Source organism: Ostrinia furnacalis, unplaced genomic scaffold, assembly GCF_004193835.3.
Source record: "Ostrinia furnacalis isolate ACB-3 unplaced genomic scaffold, ASM419383v2 OfSCF0698, whole genome shotgun sequence".
Taxonomy (NCBI): domain Eukaryota; kingdom Metazoa; phylum Arthropoda; class Insecta; order Lepidoptera; family Crambidae; genus Ostrinia; species Ostrinia furnacalis.
Window position 1 is genome coordinate 1 of NW_021130937.1, and position 20682 is coordinate 20682.

The 20682-nt window shown below is 38.3% G+C and overlaps 2 protein-coding genes across 2 annotated transcripts; one reads left to right on the forward strand and one right to left on the reverse strand.

Annotated features, from left to right (window-relative positions):
* Positions 1-3640: 3640 nt before the first annotated feature.
* Elp2 (elongator complex protein 2) lies at positions 3641-17174 on the reverse strand. The gene is made up of 12 exons (XM_028300173.1): positions 16933-17174; positions 16456-16741; positions 15957-16172; positions 15419-15628; positions 14389-14618; positions 13748-13895; positions 12049-12243; positions 11552-11668; positions 7573-7747; positions 6581-6845; positions 3758-3981; positions 3641-3716 (listed from the first exon to the last, which is right to left on the reverse strand). Exons 1-12 carry the CDS (start codon positions 17056-17058, stop codon positions 3641-3643), a joined length of 2268 nt encoding a protein of 755 aa, XP_028155974.1. The 5' UTR covers positions 17059-17174.
* Positions 17175-17593: 419 nt separating this feature from the next.
* Rtel1 (Regulator of telomere elongation helicase 1) lies at positions 17594-20654 on the forward strand. Its single transcript, XM_028300174.1, has 2 exons — positions 17594-18285; positions 18376-20654. The coding sequence occupies exons 1-2, from the start codon at positions 17676-17678 to the stop codon at positions 20610-20612; spliced, it is 2847 nt and encodes a 948-aa protein (XP_028155975.1). The 5' UTR covers positions 17594-17675; the 3' UTR covers positions 20613-20654.
* The last annotated feature ends 28 nt before the right edge of the window (positions 20655-20682 follow it).

The following is a 20682-nucleotide window of genomic DNA, read 5'->3' on the forward strand; positions in this document are numbered from 1 at the left end:
AGATTTTCCAAAATGGTAATCCATGCTTCGAAAATAATAGATTTTATAAAAAAACCCGACCTGCGTAAAAAAATTAACTTTTAGTACAATTTTTAAGTATTAGTTTACATTTTGTTAATATTTAAGCATTGGTAGCTAACTGCGGATCTAAAAACTGCTGCGGCCTGTGTTCACAAATGCAGACGGAGGATTTACTCTGTTTGTTGTGGAAAAAAATTACGTGATATTTCTCGACACCCCCCCTCTCCCCCACGTGAGATTAAGTGAGGTTTTTCTGGACCCCCTCCCCCCCTAAAAGTCTCACGTAATTAATGGACGCCCCCTTACTTCGAAAAACGTTATCCGAATTATCCGACATTCCTCTCACGCAAAGAGAAATGCCAGCATGAGCGACGGTGTAATTAAACCCGCAACTACGTAAACAGCGTTTTGGAGTAGCCCTGCAGAGTGAAGCACACTTATTAACCCCAAAACGGATCGGAACCGTATCAACTCGAGCCGGTCAGTATTCTTTACAGCAAGATGTAACAGTATGAAACTCGTATTGCAACGCAACGCAACTTATCCGCAGCGTAACGTAATCGCCTCGACTTACGATGAAAGGCGAAACGGTATTGATCCCTTTCCGGGGTTTTAAGTGTGCTATGACCTTAATACACATCTGAAGATCCGCTCTTCTCAGCAGCACGTACTCTGTTATGAGCTCTGCCTGTGAAATAATGGTTTATGTTTGGCCCAATGGTTGTGATAATGACAATGTTTTAAGCCTTTTACAAAAACGGCATAGCAGTCCGACATATTTTGAAAATATTTCGTACCAAAAATGTTATTGAAAGATGGCGTATTCAACTCACTTGTTGTTCATTTCATAAAGCGGCGTCCATTCCAATTCCTCAAAGCTGTACAACTTGACAACTCCTGATTCAAGTCCCGCTGCGAGCACTCGGCACTCCCGTAGGATCAGTGGCGCGAACGCCAGCGCCGTCACCGCCTGGTTCGGCTCCCGGTGTTGGTTGTATAACGCGTAGTCGTTTAGGGACGACTTCTGAGCCGCTTCTATCTTAGCGACAGCGCACATTGGGCGAGAATACGTTGCAATTCCGCGATATACAGTGTGAGTCACGTTAAAGTGTACATATGAAAATAAATGAAACTAGACCTATTTTTATCGACAAAAAACAGGTCAAAAATTTTTTGAGATTTTTTTTTAATTTTTTATAGAATTTCTTTTCTTCCAATTACTTATTTTAAAGAAAACGTAATAACTTTTAAACTAAGCGGTATATCCTGATAAAATTAAAACAGTAATAAATCTAAATAACAGGCAATACTAAAAAAAATACGTAAAATACACAAAAAAGGCCAACAAATAATAAAAAATGATACTTTTTGAAAAAATTTGCTTTTAAATTCGTGTTTTTTTGGTTATTTGATAAATTTCTCCAAAAAATGCCCCTATAACCGGTGGTTTTTATTACTTTGTATTATTCTCTATCGTATTACCTTCGTAAAACCGTAAAGTCTTTATCCCTATCACAACGTTTGCAATGATCGTTTGAACTAAGCCTCTCCGGGCGCGCCATTCAACGCTTCGTTAACAACGAAACTGAAAATGGCTCTAGATTTGTAATTTTGATAAAGACAAGTTAGATCTATATATATAAAAGAAAGTCGTGTTAGTTACTCCACTTATAACTCAAGAACGGCTGAACCGATTTAGCTGAAAATTGTCAGGGAGGTAGTTTAGAGCCAGGAGAAGGACATAGGATACTTTATATCCCGTTCGAAATAAAAAAAAAGTCTGCTTATTTATTGCCATTAAGGCGGAACAAAGTTCGCCGGGTCAGCTAGTTTCAAATAAAAACAAAAGATTTCGAAGTAAAATAAGCATTTTAGTTAAAATTAAAATTGTCTCTACCTGTAGCGGAAAATAATGTTGCGGCAGGCCTTTGTTCAAACGATCATAGCAAATGTTGTGATAGGGATAGAGACAGGCGATTTTTGGTTTTACGAAGGTAATACGATAGAGAATAATACAAAGTAATAAAAACCACCGGTTATAGGGGCATTTTTTGGAGAAACTTATCAAATAACCAAAAAAACACGAATTTAAAAGCAGTTTTTTTTCAAAAAGTATCTTTTTTTATTATTTGTTGGCCTTTTTTGTGTATTTTATGTTTTTTTTAGTATCGCCTGTTATTTAGCATTATTACTGTTTTTATTTTATCAGGATATACCGCTTAGTTTAAAAGTTATTACGTTTTCTTTACAACAAGTAATTGGAAGAAAAAAAAATCTATAAAAAATTAAAAAAAAATCTCAAAAATTTTTTGACCTCTTTTTTGTCGATAAAAATAGGTCTAGTTTCATCTATTTTCATATGTACACTTTAACGTGACTCACACTGTATAGCGACGACAAGCTAATAATATGAAAAGAGAGACGCGCGCATGCGTTTTGTGGCCGCGTCTGTCGCCGCGTTTTGTCGCCCAATGTGCGCTGTCGCTTAGATCGGGCACCCGCGCAAGTTTTAGGCAGGTCTAGGTCTTTTAGCGTAGGCCTTTACCCCTGGGGTAGTCCAGAATACTACGATAGCGTATTTATGTTATAGACGCAAAGAAACTCACTTGCTGTTCATTTCATAAAGCGGCGTCCATTCCAGCTCCGCAAAGCTGTACAGCTTGACAACTCCTGATTCTAGTCCCGCTGCGAGCACTCGGCATTCCCGTAGGATCAGTGGAGCGAACGCCAGCGCCGTCACCGCCTGGTTTGGCTCCCGGTGTTGGTTGTATAACGCGTAGTCGTTTAGGGACGACTTCTGCGCCGCTCCTATCTTAGCGACAGCGCACATTGGGCGAGAATACGTTGCAACAACAATGTACTTTTATAAAAAGGGAAACCTGTCATTGGCTATACTATCAGTCTAAATCTTATAACTAACATTTTCAATGTATCGCTGTTAGTTTCTATAAATAAATAAATAAACTCCGTGACATATCGCGACGACAAGCTAATAATATGAAAAGATAAAACGCGCGCACGCGTTTTGTGGCCGCGTCTGTCGCCGCGTTTTGTCGCCCAATGTGCGCTGTCACTTAGACCGGGCACCCGCGCAAGTTTTAGGCAGGTCTAGGTCTTTTAGCGTAGGCCTTTAACCCCTGTCGTAGCCCAGAATACTACGATAGCGTATTTATGTTATAGACGCAAAGAAACTAACTTGTTGTTCATTTCATAAAGCGGCGTCCATTCCAGCTCCGCAAAACTATACAACTTGACAACTCCTGATTCGAGTCCTGCTGCAAGCACTCGGCATTCCCGCAGGATCAGTGGCGCGAACGCCAGCGCCGTCACCGCCTGGTTCGGCTCCCGGTGTTGGTTGTAACAGCGCACATTGGGCGAGAATACGTTGCAACAACAATGTACTTTTATAAAAAGGGAAACCTGTCATTGGCTATACTATCAGTCTAAATCTTATAACTAACATTTTCAATGTATCGCTGTTAGTTTCTATAAATAAATAAATAAACTCCGTGACATATCGCGACGACAAGCTAATAATATGAAAAGACAGACGCGCCCATGCGTTTTGTGGCCGCGTCTGTCGCCGCGTTTTGTCGCCCAATGTGCGTTGTCGCTTAGATCAGGCACCCGCGCCGGTTTTAGGCAGGTCTAGGTCTTTTAGCGTAGGCCTTGAACTCCTGGCGTAGTCCAGAATACTACGATAGCGTATTTATGTTATAGACGCAAAGAAACTAACTTGTTGTTCATTTCATAAAGCGGCGTCCATTCCAGCTCCGCAAAACTATACAACTTGACAACTCCTGATTCGAGTCCTGCTGCAAGCACTCGGCATTCCCGCAGGATCAGTGGCGCGAACGCCAGCGCCGTCACCGCCTGGTTCGGCTCCCGGTGTTGGTTGTATAACGCGTAGTCGTTTAGGGACGACTTCTGAGCCGCTTCTATTTTCGACCAGACGCATATCTGAAATCAGTCATTGATGGATGAGATAATGGGTTACAGGTGAGAAACGAATAAATTGACTAACTACATCAACTGTTCTAACTATAATCCCAAACTAGAAAACTAACTACTACATAAATATTCATTTATTATGTAAATAAACATATTTATACGTCTCTTGTGTATTTTGCTACATAATATACGTGTTCAATTAATTTTACAACCAGTACAATAGATAATGTAAATAATTATACTAACAATGATACATATTTGCCATATATTATGTTACATGGCAATGTGTTTATGTAATTTAATATTGTATCCTTTTCCACCACATTCATGCGCAATAAACTACTTTTGGCCATAGGCTCACTATAAATGAAAAATCATTCATAGAACTAGTGACTACCTACGAATTTTTTCGTTCGCCATACTCACCACTGAGTGGGTTTCTTCTAGTAAGGCAGAAAGTCAATTTATAGCGTTTATTGTACGAAAATCTTTTTGCTTTTTTTGACGCTCAAATCAAGCACTTTTGACACAGCTGGTTATAACGCGGTAACGTTAGAACGATTTCGCAAGACGGTACCGTTATATCGACTCTATCCGTCTCTTTCTAACCGAGACAACATACATTCCAAATAAGTAAAAGGAGTACAGGATTGAAAAAAAAAAATATTTTGGTGTAGACAAATCTCGAATTCAAGCCAGTAGCACGGTAATAATATCATACAGTATTGTAACTTCATATTTAACAGACGAAACGAGAACTTTCTTTCGAAATTCAAATCTCGGTATGCGCTCGGTATGCAAAAGTCGGGGGTGTCGCGAATGCGAATGTGCCGAATGGACGTCGGTGGCCGTGTTAAAAATGACAAAACTGATTGAATTTGACTGACCGTCATTTACGGTCAAATTGGTCAAAAATTAGTCAAATTGACATTTTCAGTCAGTTTGATTTGAAATGAAAATTATATTGTATTAAACCAGCTTTTGCCCACGACTTCGGCCGCCCGAAATTAACGTAACAGATCGTTATGATTATTAAAGTTTCAAAATTATTTAAGTAGATTTTACTAAATTAAATCTACTAGTACCTATTCCATTCACAAAGTATTTTGTTTGTCTAACTAAATAAAAAAATACAATCACAAAACTATACAGGGTGTTAGGTAAATGGGTATATGAGCCGACACTAGCCCATGCTAACATGCGCATATAAATGGTATGGTGAAGTCAGAAAATTGATATCTTCGTTTTAATATTTTAATTTTCATACAAATCGGATTTTATAAAATTTACTAGCTTTCCGCCCGCGGCTTCGCCCGCGTGGAATTTTGTCTGTCACAGAAAAACTTTATCGCGCGCGTCCCTGTTTCAAAAACCGGGATAAAAACTATCCTATGTTCTTTCCCGGGACTCAAACTATCTCTATGCCAAATTTCATCAAAATCGGTTGCGAGGTTTAAGCGGGAAAGCGTAACAGACAGACAGACAGACAGACAGACAGACAGACAGAGTTACTTTCGCATTTATAATATTAGTTGGGATTTTGTATGAAAATTTAAAAAATTAAAATGTTGATATCAAATTTTTGACTTCACCATACCATTTATATGCCCATGTTAACTTAATGCCGTCCCCTTTATCTGTTTATTTAGTATTTATTAATTAGTATCTCTTGATGATATTGTAGCAAGTTAAACCTAAAATCATGTTTTCCGTAAATAATTTAAATAAGAATGCAATTTACGAGTTTGTTGTTTGATTATTATATATTAGGTACTCAATTAAAAATTTAAATTTAAAAAATTAACACTTCTAATATGGTAGGTATGGCTGGCGGCATACATTTAGTATGAAATTCGGAAACATTGAATTTTCGCATAAATCCACTTTATTGTTTTAAAAAGCTCATGAAGCACTTACAGGAACAGTAAACAGTTTCTCGATATCTTGTATAATTAAAAATCAAGTGAAATCACTTATCATTTCCACCCTGTACCTATACTTTTAAAAATAAACTCATTTTATACGTTCATTGTATAAGTATCTACAATACAAATACCTAACCAACCTAGTTGACGTTTTATAAAGTTATTGACTGTTTTATAGTCTAAGTGTCATCGAGTGACCGCTGGTGGATTTGCCATTTACCTGACCTACCCCTTTATTACTAAACGTTTAATATCAGATGAATAGTTACGCACCAATTCTTTCATTCAGTCGTCAGTAATTGAACTTTCGGAAAAACATGACAAAGCGTTGTGTGACCATACAGACGCTATTCAACTTTTATTAGTAAGGAAGAGTATATTTTATGTTGGTAGAAACACAATAGCATAGACTAATGTTTTGACACCCTCTTAAAATTTTTTCTAAGTAGGCAGATGTAATTAAACTGGGTACTGTAGGTAGACAGCCCTATCGCATGTTGTCATACTGTGACGTACTGCGCGACTGTTGACATTTATTTCAAAAATATGGCCGAGTTGGAATACTGTATAGATAGTATTACCGTGCCAGTAGTTTACGTTTGCCTGCTACTGAATGAAAAAAAAAACACACACACATTGGCACAAAAAAAAAATAAACACTAGCATTTTAGAAAAAAACTTACCTTTCCTTCCCTCGATCCGGTCGCGAACACTTCGCTATCATGTCCCCACGCACAGCACCAAATTATTCTAGAGTGTATTCCGTTCGTCTTGTCCGTGCCGGCGGCGATGCCAAACAAATTTGTGTCTTTCGACCGCTCGTACAGGGTCCACCTTCGGTCGCGCGACACTGAGAGAAGTCGTTGGCTGTCCGGCGAGAAGGCAAGTTGGGTCACAGTGAGCTGATGGGAGACGAGCACTTGGAGCTTCTGCCAGTTTGATGTGTCCCTGGTGACAAGTAAAAATTGGTTATTTGTGTCTACAATACTAATCTGGACTTACACAACAAAATCCCAACTAATATTATAAATGCGAAAGTAACTCTGTCTGTCTGTCTGTCTGTCTGTTACGCTTTCCCGCTTAAACCTCGCAACCGATTTTGATGAAATTTGGCATAGAGATAGTTTGAGTCCCGGGAAAGAACATAGGATAGTTTTTATCCCGGTTTTTGAAACAGGGACGCGCGCGATAAAGTTTTTCTGTGACAGACAAAATTCCACGCGGGCGAAGCCGCGGGCGGAAAGCTAGTATGTGATATTCTGAATGACGCAAGGAAGATAAGAAGAGAAATTTTAGAAAAATAGGCACTGGACAATCACATCTGAGTCACTCCACGTCGGGGATTTTCAGATTAGCTGTTTGGCAGCGGTCGGCTTCCAATCTTCTGCGTGCTATTTGCCGTGTCCATTGCCATTTCAGCTTGCTGCATATAGTACGTTTCATCCACGAAGACGCGCCCCACCGTGCCCGTATAGCTTCTGGACTTCGGGCCTCAGTGGCCTCTCGGACTCCGGTCTTACCAGATGAGCACGGAGGCGTGCTCCTTGGTGGTGGCCTTGCAGGCCGAGGCCAGCAGGCGGCCGTCGGCGCTGGCCTCGAGCGCGAACACCTCGTAGCCGTGCCCGTATAGCTTCTGGACTTCGGGCCATAGTGGCCTCTCGGACTCCGGTCTTACCAGATCAGCACGGAGGCGTGTTCCTTGGTGGTGGCCTTGCAGGCCGAGGCCAGCAGGCGGCCGTCGGCGCTGGCNGCGCTGGCTTCCAGCGCGAACACCTCGTAGCCGTGGCCGTATAGCTTTTGGACTTCGGGCCAGAGCGTGTTTTGCATTAACGTCTCTTCCGTGGGCGGCTCTGCGAAGTAAAGAAGTAAATTACATTTAAACTGTACCATAATAAGCACAATGAGTATAATACGTGATACTTGATAACGACAGACGCTTTCAAATTTAGGCCCAGAACACACGGTGAAACGCAATTTCAAACCGGTTTCAAACTGGTCGCGTCATGTGTGGTCTCTCAACGGAATCTATGGCAGAAACTTAGGTGCAACTCAAAAGTAACTAGAAGTTGCAGTTTCGTTGCAATTGCGTTTCACCGTGTTCTGGGCCTTAGGCGACTTTGGAAGTGCGACAGACGCGTCAGTCACGCGGAGTGACAGACGCGCTATCGATGGTTTCATGGTATAAAACGCCACTATAGATGACCCACGCTGAACTGTCCCACCAAACTCAATGACAGGGGGCGCTACCATCGTTCAACTATATGGTTTCCAACATGGCAAAAATCGGAACCAGCGATCCGGTATTGACGGTGGCGCCCCACTGTCAATGTCATTGATAGGACAGTTCAGTATTTTGGAACTATACCTTGCTTGCTTCTGCTTCATGCTTCTGACGTCTTAAGAGCGTTGTAGCAAAAAGTTGGCGTTCGAATTTTAGGTTTTTATTGCTTGACGTCGCGTAGTGAGTGCGCAAACTGCATTTATCTGTACAATTTCAACGCTGCGTCGACTAAACGATCTTAATCCGTAGTTGTATCGTACCTAAGACAGTACATCATACATAATAATAAAGAAATAATGTATAATTTACCTATTTGATTTTTTCTCAGATCAGACTTTTAGCAAAATCAAGTTACGTAATTAATGTATTTTTTACACTAGTAAATCCCGCGACAAGTTTTTAATCTTTAAATTGAGTAAAGTAATAAGTTGATGGGTTTGAAAGAATTTATGTTTTATTTTATTCTATTTACAGCATCAAAAGCTTGTTTATGAAAAATATTTACTATTTCAATTTTACTTTTGACTTTTTAGTTTTTATGATGCGGGTTGGAAAAATTAAAATTCATTCTGATTTTGTGACGTTTCCGCACATAAATATGGATAGGTTAAATAAATAGAATGAAATGTATGAAAACGAGCGTGCCATTTTTTAAACGTTATCTATAATATCTGTGTCCATCAAAGAGCTCGTAACTAAACATCGTAAGCGCCATTCAAATTATTATCTAAAAGTTAATAATAAATATTTAGTTTTTGTAAATCTAAACAAGTCAGGAAATCAAAGAGGTAAATACTGATATCATTGTGATTTTATAGAATTTATTATTATAAACCACGGTCGTATAATGCTAAAAAATCAGAGGTAACTTTAAGATTTTTATCCATAGAGCAAAATTTATCTAATCGTGTTTTTAAACAGTTATCCCATTAGGTACACATGCGTTCTGTAATACAAACCCATCAAAAACAATACTTGTCAAAAAACCAAGTCTCACTACTCAGTTGTTCTACGGTAAAAAGTTGTGAGATCCATGTAATACCAAGTCCAGTCCAGGAAATCATTAACGTTTTACATAAATATATTGACTTGGCCATCGCATGAAAACACGTGTAAATTAAATTATTTAGTGCGAAATGAAACGAAATTTTGCATGCCTGTGTAGACATGCAAAATTTCAGCTCAATGGGAAAACGGGAAGTAAGTAAATTTTAAGTTGCAAGATTTTACAACTCCAGATGTCAAAGAAAATAAAAGCTTGTAGATAGCTTTACAAAGAAAAGAAAGATTTATGAAGAAAATAAAAAGTACTGTCTACGATACATTTGTTAGGCCGTGTTGCACCGTCTTACTTTAACATTGACATCAAAATTTTGGATGTCAAAAATCTGTCTAACATAAAACACCGGTTATTGTCAGTTAGGGTCAAAGTTAGGTGGTGCATCTCAGCCTTAGTGTATTTTAATTAAATTTAATACAAATAAGGATGACGAAAATAATCGATAAGTGATCTCACTCGAATATTTCTTATAGTAGGTATACAAGATGTCGAACAAATGGTTACTTACTGAAAAAGTGCTTCATGAGACCTAGCAAACGGCATCAATAATATGTTTAAGAACGAACTGAATCTATTCAAAAAACCTATATTTCCAGCTTTCATACATTTAATACAGTTACAAACAAACACGAAATCAATGGTTTCTGAGAATTCTGAGTGCCTTAATGCCGTCCCCTTTATCTGTTTATTTAGTATTTATTAATTAGTATCTCTTGATGATATTGTAGCAAGTTAAACCTAAAATCATGTTTTCCGTAAATAATTTAAATAAGAATGCAATTTACGAGTTTGTTGTTTGATTATTATATATTACTCAATTAAAAATTTAAATTTAAAAAATTAACACTTCTAATATGGTAGGTATGGCTGGCGGCATACATTTAGTATGAAATTCGGAAACATTGAATTTTCGCATAGATCCAGTTTATTCTTTGACCTATTTATTGTTATTGTTTTAAAGAGCTCATGAAGCACTTACAGGAACAGTAAACAGTTTCTCGATATCTTGTATAATTAAAAATCAAGTGAAATCACTTATCGTTTCCACCCTGTACCTATACTTTTAAAAATAAACTCATTTTATACGTTCATTTGTATAAGTATCTACAATACAAATACCTAACCAACTTAGTTGACGTTTTATAAAACTATTTGTCTAAGTGTCATCGAGCGACCGCTGGTGGATTTGCCATTTACCTGACCTACCCCTTTATTACTAAACGTTTAATATCAGATGAATAGTTACGCACCAATTTCTTTCATTCAGTCGTCAGTAATTGAACTTTCGGAAAAACATGACGAAGCGTTGTGTGACCATACAGACGCTATTCAACTTTTATTAGTAAGGAAGAGTATATTTTATGTTGGTAGAAACACAATAGCATAGACTAATGTTTTGACACCCTGTTAAAATTTTTATTAGTCATTTATTTTTTCCTGACCAAACAGATACCATAATAATATCTTTTATCTATTCTACCCATATTCTGTAAGTAAAATAATAAAAAGTTTGAAAAGAAAGAAATTACAAGTCCGATTTACCTAAACAAATAAATTAAAAATACTTGCGGATCAAAAGTACTCAATCATACTACAATTTACGAAAAAATCACGCGTGACGCATATACGTCAGTGGGCAGTCAACTGACATAGACCCGGCGTCTACGAGTGCCAAAGCACGACTGATTTATGCCATTTGATGCACCCGATTTTATAGTATTTTCAAATTAATTTTTCATTTGAAGATTGAAGATAGATATTTTTTCTTTTTCACACAATAATAGTACTATGTTTCTTCTTAAGTATAAAGTAGTTTATGTTGCCAAATGACTTTTAGATTATGAGATGTGACCTGTTTTCTTGCAGTAATTTTCTCGAATTTTGACTATCTTAGACATGATAAAAATGCATTTTAATGAATTAAACATCAAAATTTTCTCAATACACTTTCTTCTTCAGGGTATGCTTATTCTAATGAATACATTCTATCTTCTTACTTAGAAATAAATTTGTTGTAATATTAGTTCAAAGTTGTGCCTTCGCGAGTTACCTGGAAATCGGGCTTTCGAAATTCGCTGTTTTCGTAGGCAAAAATCCAATTTGAACGAGATTTTGTCAATAGACATTCCGTAAAAACGTATGATAATTACGATGATATAAGTCAAAAGAAGCTATAACAATAAATTATATGACTAAAATCATTTCGAAATCTGCCAAATTCTCGATTTCTGCATGAAAAATGTGACAACGCTCTTAATGTGAAAGCGGTTTGAAGATAACACATTAAATGAAAGACTGTAGGCATTAACTTACTAGTGAGTGTGACGGGCGTGAAGTGTCTCTCTTCGTCGCCCGCGGGCTCCTCGTCGCTGAACACGGCCTTGTTGGACAGCCCTAGTGACGGCTGAGTCGCGCCTTCGGGGGCCGCGCCTGCAACACACACGTTGCAAAATCAAGTTTCTGTACAGCTTTTAAATGTTTTCATATTTTATTATTTACTTTTACGTTCTGTATGATACAATCACAATACAATAACAAACAAATTACCACTACCTAATTATAGTCACGATGTGAAGACCTTCTCTTCGGCGGTGGATACGAACGTTGTACTGCTGATGGTCAATACTGCTACCAGTCGGGCTAGGATGCAAACCGTGATAAAATCTTATCGATAATTTTAGACGACAAACGTATGGGCTTATTGCGTAAAATCGATAAATTGGCGCGCTACAAGCTTATGGCAGCGCGCATCGTAGGCCTACGGGTCGTAGACATGTACTTGAGGACGCGCGATTTCGTGGTCTGCTTACCTTCGCTGCCTTCCACCAGGTCCTCGCCGACCAGGCTCTTGAAGTTGAGCAGGAAGTTCTGCGGCGCCTTAAAGACCCGGATGACCTTCTCCTCAGCAGCGGAGGCGAAGGTCGTGCTGCTGACGGGAGCCACAGCCGCCAGGTCGTAGCCGTGGACTTGTGGACGCGCGATCTCGTGCCATTCTGGTGCGAGGTCTGAAAAGGTGTTTGAACTTTAATTCAAATATTTTATTCAGTACATAGGCACTTTCCAAGGCACTTATGTACACGTCCCAAATATATATACATACATAGCTTGCCCTACCACCACTTCGGGACAACATATGGGCTGGTGCTGAGAAGAAGTGGCGGAAGAAACTCAGTCACCTTTGTCAGCCTCTTTTTCAATAAAATACAGTAATTTATAGTTTACATGACACGCAATAAGTGCGAGCTAGGCAGGTAAAATCCAGCCATCCATTTAGAGAATATTACAATAGCCTAATTAAATGGTGTCAGTGTCAGACTGCTGATATTTAACTGGTCCGCGGACCAGATTTCCGGTGGGCCAGATAATACCTAACCCGATAGAAGGATCGGTAATTCGATATCCGTCGTCCGTTGGAATATTATGGTGAACCCATTTCTAGTACAAGTACATTTAGCTGAAATGGAGGGTTTAAAACACTATCAATGATTTTCAAGCTGACAATATCCCAACGGTGTCCGTTTCAGATAGACTGATTTTGAAAGAACGGCAGGTGTGCGGTTTTATCGGACTCGTCCAACAGGCAGCCGCAAAGATACCGACACTTGCGACTCCCATGCGCCCGAGTCAAGCTTCAGTCAAACCGATCACTGAGGGCACATAGGACGCGCGTCCTGTCATTGGTCACGCTAACTAGGTCTGTCCCATTCTAACCTTACCCTCTCGCTTCCACGGCGCGTGCAGGCGCGCGGTCTGGTCGGCGGACACGCTGATGAGGTAGCGGCCTAATGTCGGCTCCCACTTCAAGTCCTCCACGCAGCCAAAGTGGCAGCCTCTCATTCGCCGGAATCACCAGCTAGCTGTCTCGCTCTAAGCTCACCCTCTCGCTTCCACGGCGCGTGCAGGCGCGCGGTCTGGTCGGCAGACACGCTGATGAGGTAGCGGCCTAATGTCGGCTCCCACTTCACGTCCTCCACGCAGCCAAAGTGGCCGCCTCTCATTCGCCGGAGTCACCAACTAGCTAGCTTTGTCCCACTCTAAGCTCACCCTCTCGCTTCCACGGCGCGTGCAGGCGCGCGGTCTGGTCGGCGGACACGCTGATGAGGTAGCGGCCTAATGTCGGCTCCCACTTCACGTCCTCCACGCAGCAGCAGTGGCTATCGACACCACTTGCGACTCATGCGCCGGAGTCACCAGTTAAAGCCTGGTCTGTGAGCACGTAGAATTTTGTTCAATGACCCCAAGCTACCCATCCTTATCGCTCGCGCGTAATTATGTTAGCATTATGGTAGCTCGCACACTCATTGCGGGCGCCCGTCGCACAGTCGCGACAGCAATATAATTACGCGCGAGCGATAAGGATGAGTAGCTTGGGGTCATTGGACAAAATTCTACGTGCTCACAGACCAGATTATAGCATCGGCGATGGCGACACTGCGCGTGCATAGGCCAATGATAGAACGCGCGTCCTGTCATTGGTTGCGCTAGCTAGTTCTTCCACTTTAACCTTACCCTCTCGTTTCCATGGCGCGTGCAAGCGTGCAGTCTGGTCGGCGGACACGCTGATGAGGTAGCGGCCTAATGTCGGCTCCCACTTCACGTCCTCCACGCAACCAAAGTGGCCTCCACATACCACCTGGGATTCCCATGCTCCTGACTCCTGGAAAAGAACGATAACGATTACAGCATTTTGTTTAGCTTTATCTGATGACCCGGTATCTGTTTCATATTATAAGGAGACACTTGAGCCTCTTTCTGGTCTTTGGGTGAGTTGTTTATAATTTTATGCGCTCTTGTTCAAGTCAAAATAAATAATATTAATTATAATAATAATAATATTAATTATTATAATTATTTTTTTAAATTGTTTTTACCTGTGGGAACCTATAAGTGGTTTACTCGTTGCCTATCTTATGTCATTATTACACACTGTAAAACCCTGGTTTTCCTAAATAAATAAATAAATAAATAAAACTAAGGCCTTTCCCACAATACCCTCTCATCGCGCTGTAGCGTTAATTGCCCGAAAAAAACAAAATGTTGCGTCAGCGCTGTGAGGGCGCTGGCAGCGAAAGCTGTGGTCACTCCACAGCATCTTTCACCCCTTACTTTCAAACTATGTTAAAATATAAAAAAACAACACCATAGCATACCTTATTTGACGACCAGATGTGAAACGATCCATTATATCCATGTCCCAAGAAACTATCCCCTTTAGGTCCGAACCGGCTTCCGTAGAAGCCGAGCGCGTTACCCCCCACCTCCCCTACTCTCACGCGCTCCACCCACACGCCCCCGCCCTCCTCTTCTGGTTCCCACACGATCAGCGTCTTGTCTAGAGAGGAGGATAGCAGCCGATACACTGGCACCTTTTTGTAGAAATCTGCAGAGGAAAAATAATGAGATGAAGTAGAATGATGATTGATAAATCAAATTTTAAAATACAGTTTGATGTCAATTCTTAGGTCTTTAGCTAGAAAATGAAGTGTGTATGTGGTTGAGAGTGGTTATCAGTTTTTTTTTTTCAAGCATTTCAGAGAAATAATTTAGATGTTTGTGTCAAAGTTACGCAAAAAATCGCGCAAGAAATTATGTAACAGCTTCTTTAAGTAGATTAATCTTTAACTTTGCAAATAAGCATGATTGTTCGCCAATATTGCTCAGTAACGTCACTGTATATCGTACGTAAATTAAGTAATTAAATGTAGTGGAAAATGTTATCAATATTCTAGCTACAGTATACTCAATATTGCACATTTCCATATAGTGTTTGACGCAATATCATTATGTATATTGGCGCAATTTGCTGTGCAATATTGTGTATCATCCAGTATTTTGTTACCTCTAATTGTCATGGTTGATCGCGGACATTTTATGTCTGCAAATCCTTGATATACACATTCTGGCAGCATGAGAAATGGAAAAATAAAAAAGTAAGAAGTGTGATTTAGTAATCTTTTCTTTTTGGTATGTGATAATTTTATCATCAAGTCTATATTCAGGGTTGCACTCTGAAGGCTTCATATGTATTCTCATTTTCTTTCCCTACCGTACATTTCTCCACTCTCATTATTTTATTTACCCAAAAACAGGGAAACTTAACCCCTTTATCTATCTATGTTATAATTTCAAAACAAGCTCAGTAAACTTGAAATTCATGTTAATTGATGTATGGCAACTTACCATATGGATGCCACTGGACACCATACACCCAGCCTTCATGTCCAGCCAACACTGCGTCTAGTTTCACAGACCAGTCTTGGTTGTGTGCATGGAACAGTTTCTCTTCCACGCGAATCTCTGAAGTGGGTGTGTGCACAGTGTGGGGCTGTATCCGCCACAGTCTGATGTATGTGTCTTGTGAGCAGGAGGCTAGTAGTATTGCATTGTTCTCTAGAAAAGGGTAGGTATTATTTAATTTTTGGACCAATAAGTATTTTTTTCAGTAAGCAAAAGAAAAGCTTAAAGGCTTTGATTAATCTCCTGAGTTCTTAATTGGCTATCCTATAATATCATTTATCTAACAGTGATGTCAGTCATTCCTTAAAATCATGAAATAAGTTTGAAACAAAAAAAAGATTGAATATGGTGAAGTGATGGCAAATTAATGAGGTTACCAGTAACATAATTACAAATGTAACTAAAATACCAAACAAACAGTGTTTGTAGTGAAATAATGACTAAAATATTACACCAATTAGTATTCACAAATGATACACACCAACATTTAATACATCCATTCCCCTCACCCAGTCTTCATGTCCAACTAAAGAGTGTACTTTGTGGTATTCTTTATTATCGCTTGCATAGATGTGTATCTTGTGGTCATCGAGGGCACAGAAAAGGAGAGGCTCTTCCACTGAGGGTAGTATATGAGCATGTAATGTCAGGCATAGACCAGAGTGGAGATTAATGGTTTGCTTGAGTGATGTTTCACCTAAAATAAATAAAGGAAAAGTAAGTAAAATTATTTATGATTTGTTAAATAATGCAACATCAAATTCATAGCACTCATTAAATGTAATTTAATTTTTTTAAGAATGTTCTAAAGTAGCTCAGTTGGAAGAGGAGTCAAAAGGTTGTGAGTTCAATTCTCGCCTTAGGCAGTTCAATTTTTTCAAGTTGTTTTAAAAATGTGTTGATTTGTAACTCGTAACAGTATCTGTATGTCAGATATGAAAGAGAATATTATTGTTATATTGAAACATTTATTCACTTACCATCGATTCTTTCCCAAATTTTTATGGTAGAATCAATTGATCCAGTATAAATAATTAAATTGTTTTCATTTGTGTACATCCCAAACACACATGTAACTCCCTCTGTGTGTCCTTCAAGTTTACTAGTAACTTGCCAGCTTTTCTCAAAGGTCCATACTGCAGCAGTCTTGTCAGCAGAACAAGATAAGAATTCTGTGCATGCTGCGTATGGCTTATTTAGCCACTTAACAGCGTTAACATTTGAAGTGTGGTGACTAAGGACTAAAATATCTTTGCCTCTTAGTTCCTGTAAAAAGATAAAAATACACTAATACAGCTGGTTCTCGATTCCAGATGGTGAATATTTATTTAGAGGTTGGATTATGTTTGATACAGCGGAACATCTAGTATGTACATAGTAGCATCACTATGAAGTAAGAGAAGCGTAAGGCAACTATTTAGGTATCTTTAGTAATAAAATTATGTATTTTTGCTTACCGGATTGTAAATAACAACAGCATTTGACGCACCATAACAAATAACCCCATTGCTATTCCAATCTACTATTTCAGGTGTGCGGTTGCAAGCTACAGACGTGTAAACTTGTTCCACGGATACTTCCATGTTTTAAGCAAGTTTCACTTTGTCTTAAACAAGAAAACTTATGAATAATTTTTATTTACAATTCAACATCTGTTTGAGGTTATATTTGTGTCAAAAACACGTCAAAATTATTATATTAGTTTACCGAGTTCCATTTTAATGAAAATGTTTTTTTCCAAAATGATCGATATTTTGTATAGAGTCAACAGAAATAATGAACTTATATCAAAATTATTTTAATTGTTAATTTCAAGTGAGTGTCGGATGAATGCAAATAGAAATTCTTGAACGCGGAACGGAACGGAGTGAGATTGCATTTTTGGATGCGTTCAATAATAATTATTTGTGTATTCAAATATCTACTGAACTATTAAGGAAAATTATTTGATATCAAATTTTTTTTTTCATTTTTTAATGAATTTTCAAATGTGTTTTGGTTTAAATAATTTATAGTGGTCTTTGGAAAGGTCAACTAGTGAAACATGAAAATTAAAATTAGTGAATGTGCCAATGAAATAAAGCGGGAAACTACTTTTATGAAGTGTCAAAAAAATAAAATAACCTACGCCTCGTAAAAATATAAAGAGTGTTTTTAATTAATTTTTAAATGTAAAGTGTAAACATCAGTCATATTCACAATGCCTGAGGTGATGATATCAGGTATCCCTGTTAGTTTTCCATTTGATCCATACGATGTCCAGAAGGCGTATATGGAACGGGTGATTGAAAGCCTGCAAAACAGCACTCATGCTGTACTGGAATCTCCCACTGGAACTGGAAAAACTTTGAGTTTATTATGTTCATCATTAGCATGGCTGCTTGTGAAGAAAGCCCAGTTGCAAATGAATGCCCAATTAGGAAATTTTACGGAGCACAGCGGTGGTGGTTTCAGCGGTTCCCTGCGAGATAATCTGAAATCAGGAGCGGGAAAAGCAAAGGACAATGTATCTTGGGGTATGCCTAAAATTATATATTCATCCAGAACTCATTCTCAACTCACACAGGCTATGCAGGAGTTGAAAAGATCTAGCTATAGACATGTAAAGGCCACAGTACTGGGATCAAGGGACCAAATGTGCATACATCCTGAAGTTTCTAAAGAATCTAATAACATGAACAAAGTACACATGTGTCAATTAAAGGTCAAATCCAAGACATGCTTCTTTTACAATAATGTGGACTCAAAAAAGGAAGATAGATCTGTCAGAGGTGATGAAATACTGGACATTGAAGATTTAGTAACTGTTGGTAAGAAACTAAAATGTTGCCCATATTATTTATCTAAAGAACTGAAACAAGATGCAGATATTATATTCATGCCATACAATTATTTATTAGATCCAAAATCAAGGAAGGCTAATGGAGTAGAATTGATTAACAATATAATAATACTTGATGAAGCCCATAATGTGGAGAAGATGTGCGAGGAATCAGCATCTTTACAAATCAGGAGCACAGATGTAGCATTATGTATAGATGAAATAACACATGTAATGAGATCTTTTAGTGAAAACTCTGAAGAGCAGTTGGATTTAACAGTTGATAATAATCAGCCAAAAGACTTCACTTGTGAAGATTTATGTGTTTTGAAAGAAATCATGCTTGCTTTAGAAAAGGCTATAGATGAAATAAGTGTTGGCAGTGAAGGTACTACTTTCCCTGGAGGTTTTATATTTGAATTGTTAGCTAAAGCTGAGATTAGAGATCACAACCAAATGGCTGTCATCACTTTACTAGGAAACCTTGTTACATACTTGTCCACTGCAAGTGCCTCACCATTTCAAAGAAAGGGAGTTGGTCTGCAAAAGTTTGTAGACTTGTTAAATGTTGTATTTAGTGGCACAACACATTCATACAAAGAAAGAGTTAAAATGTGCTATAAAGTCCATGTTCACATTGAAGATAAGAAGAATAAAAAATCTGATAGTTGGGGTGCACTTAAGGTTGGAAATGCAAAATCAGCTGAGCGGGTTCTCAGCTACTGGTGCTTCAGCCCTGGGTTTGGAATGAAGCAGCTATTAGATCAAAATGTTAGGAGCATTATTTTAACTAGTGGAACTTTAGCACCTTTGAAGCCATTAATATCAGAATTAGGAATTCCAATTGGTGTTCAGCTGGAAAACCCTCATATAGTCAATGGCAATCAGATATGTGTGAAAATAATCAGCCAAGGCCCTGATACAACTCCTCTTAATTCAAATTACCAGAATAGAGACAATCCAAAATATATTTCATCTTTAGGAAGAACAATATTAAGTTTTACCCGGGTGGTGCCGGATGGTTTGTTAGTTTTCTTTCCTTCATATCCAATCATGACCAAGTGTCAAGAAGCATGGCAATCTGAAGGTATTTGGTCTAGTATCAACAACATCAAGCCCATTTTTGTTGAGCCTCAAAGAAAAGATACATTCAATGCTGTCATCAGTGATTTCTATGGCAAAATAAGTGATCCTAGCACTAAAGGAGCCTGTTTTATGGCAGTTTGCAGAGGAAAAGTTTCTGAGGGCTTAGATTTTGCTGATATGAATGGTAGAGCAGTGATTATAACTGGATTGCCATTCCCACCTCTGAAAGATCCTAGAATTATACTTAAAAAGAAGTATCTAGAAGAGCTTAGGGTTCATAACAAAGAATTTCTATCTGGAGATGAATGGTATTCTCTAGAAGCTACTAGAGCAGTCAACCAAGCTATTGGAAGAGTTATAAGACACAAAAACGATTATGGAGCAATATTACTTTGTGATGGCAGGTTTAACAGTCCTAAGTTGAAAAGTCAACTGTCAGCATGGTTGAGAGATCATATTAATGTATCAAACAAGTTTGGTGAAACTGTAAGTGAGATTTGTCGGTTTTTCAAAACTGCAGAAGCGACCTTGCCTTCACCTAAACTAAAACCATTGCTTCCTAATGAAGACAATAAAGGATATAAAAACTATGAGCCCAACAATGTTGGTGGGGTATCTTTTCCTACAACTAGCACTAGAATTGTCAACAAAGGCACTAAGAAGGCAGTAAGTCAATATCCTAATTCAAATGAGGTGTATGCTGATTTTTCAATGGATTTTTATAAGAATGCTCAAGCATCAGCCTATGTGAATGAATTCAAACCAAAAGAAGCAAAGGATCTTTTTAGTGCTTTAGATAGTAGTAAAAATACATCACAGGCTTCTTCTCAATCATTGGTTACAATTCACAAGAGGAGTGCAGAAGAATCCAATGTTGCTTCAATAGCCAAAAGAAAAAAGTTGAAGATAAAGCCCTTTGGTTTTGAGGACAATTTGAAAAGTGGTGAAATTACAAATATTTCTGCACCAGAAAAAGTGGCCCCAACATCATTGATAGACTTTGTGAAGGAAATAAAAGTACTTTTACAGGCTGACCAGTATAAATTATTTCAAACATCAATTTCAGCTTATAAAAAGGATGGAAATTATGAAATATTTTTAGAAGTGTTGAAAAATGTCTTTCAGAACAGAAAAATGTTTTATTTATTTAAAGGCATGAAGAGATTTTTAAAAGAAGACCATAAAAGTACTTTTCAAGAATACTGTGATAGTGTAAATTTTAACTGTTGACCCAGTTTTTAGAGAATTTGAATTATTATTTAAATTGGGTTTACTAATGTCTCATTAAAATTATAATAAA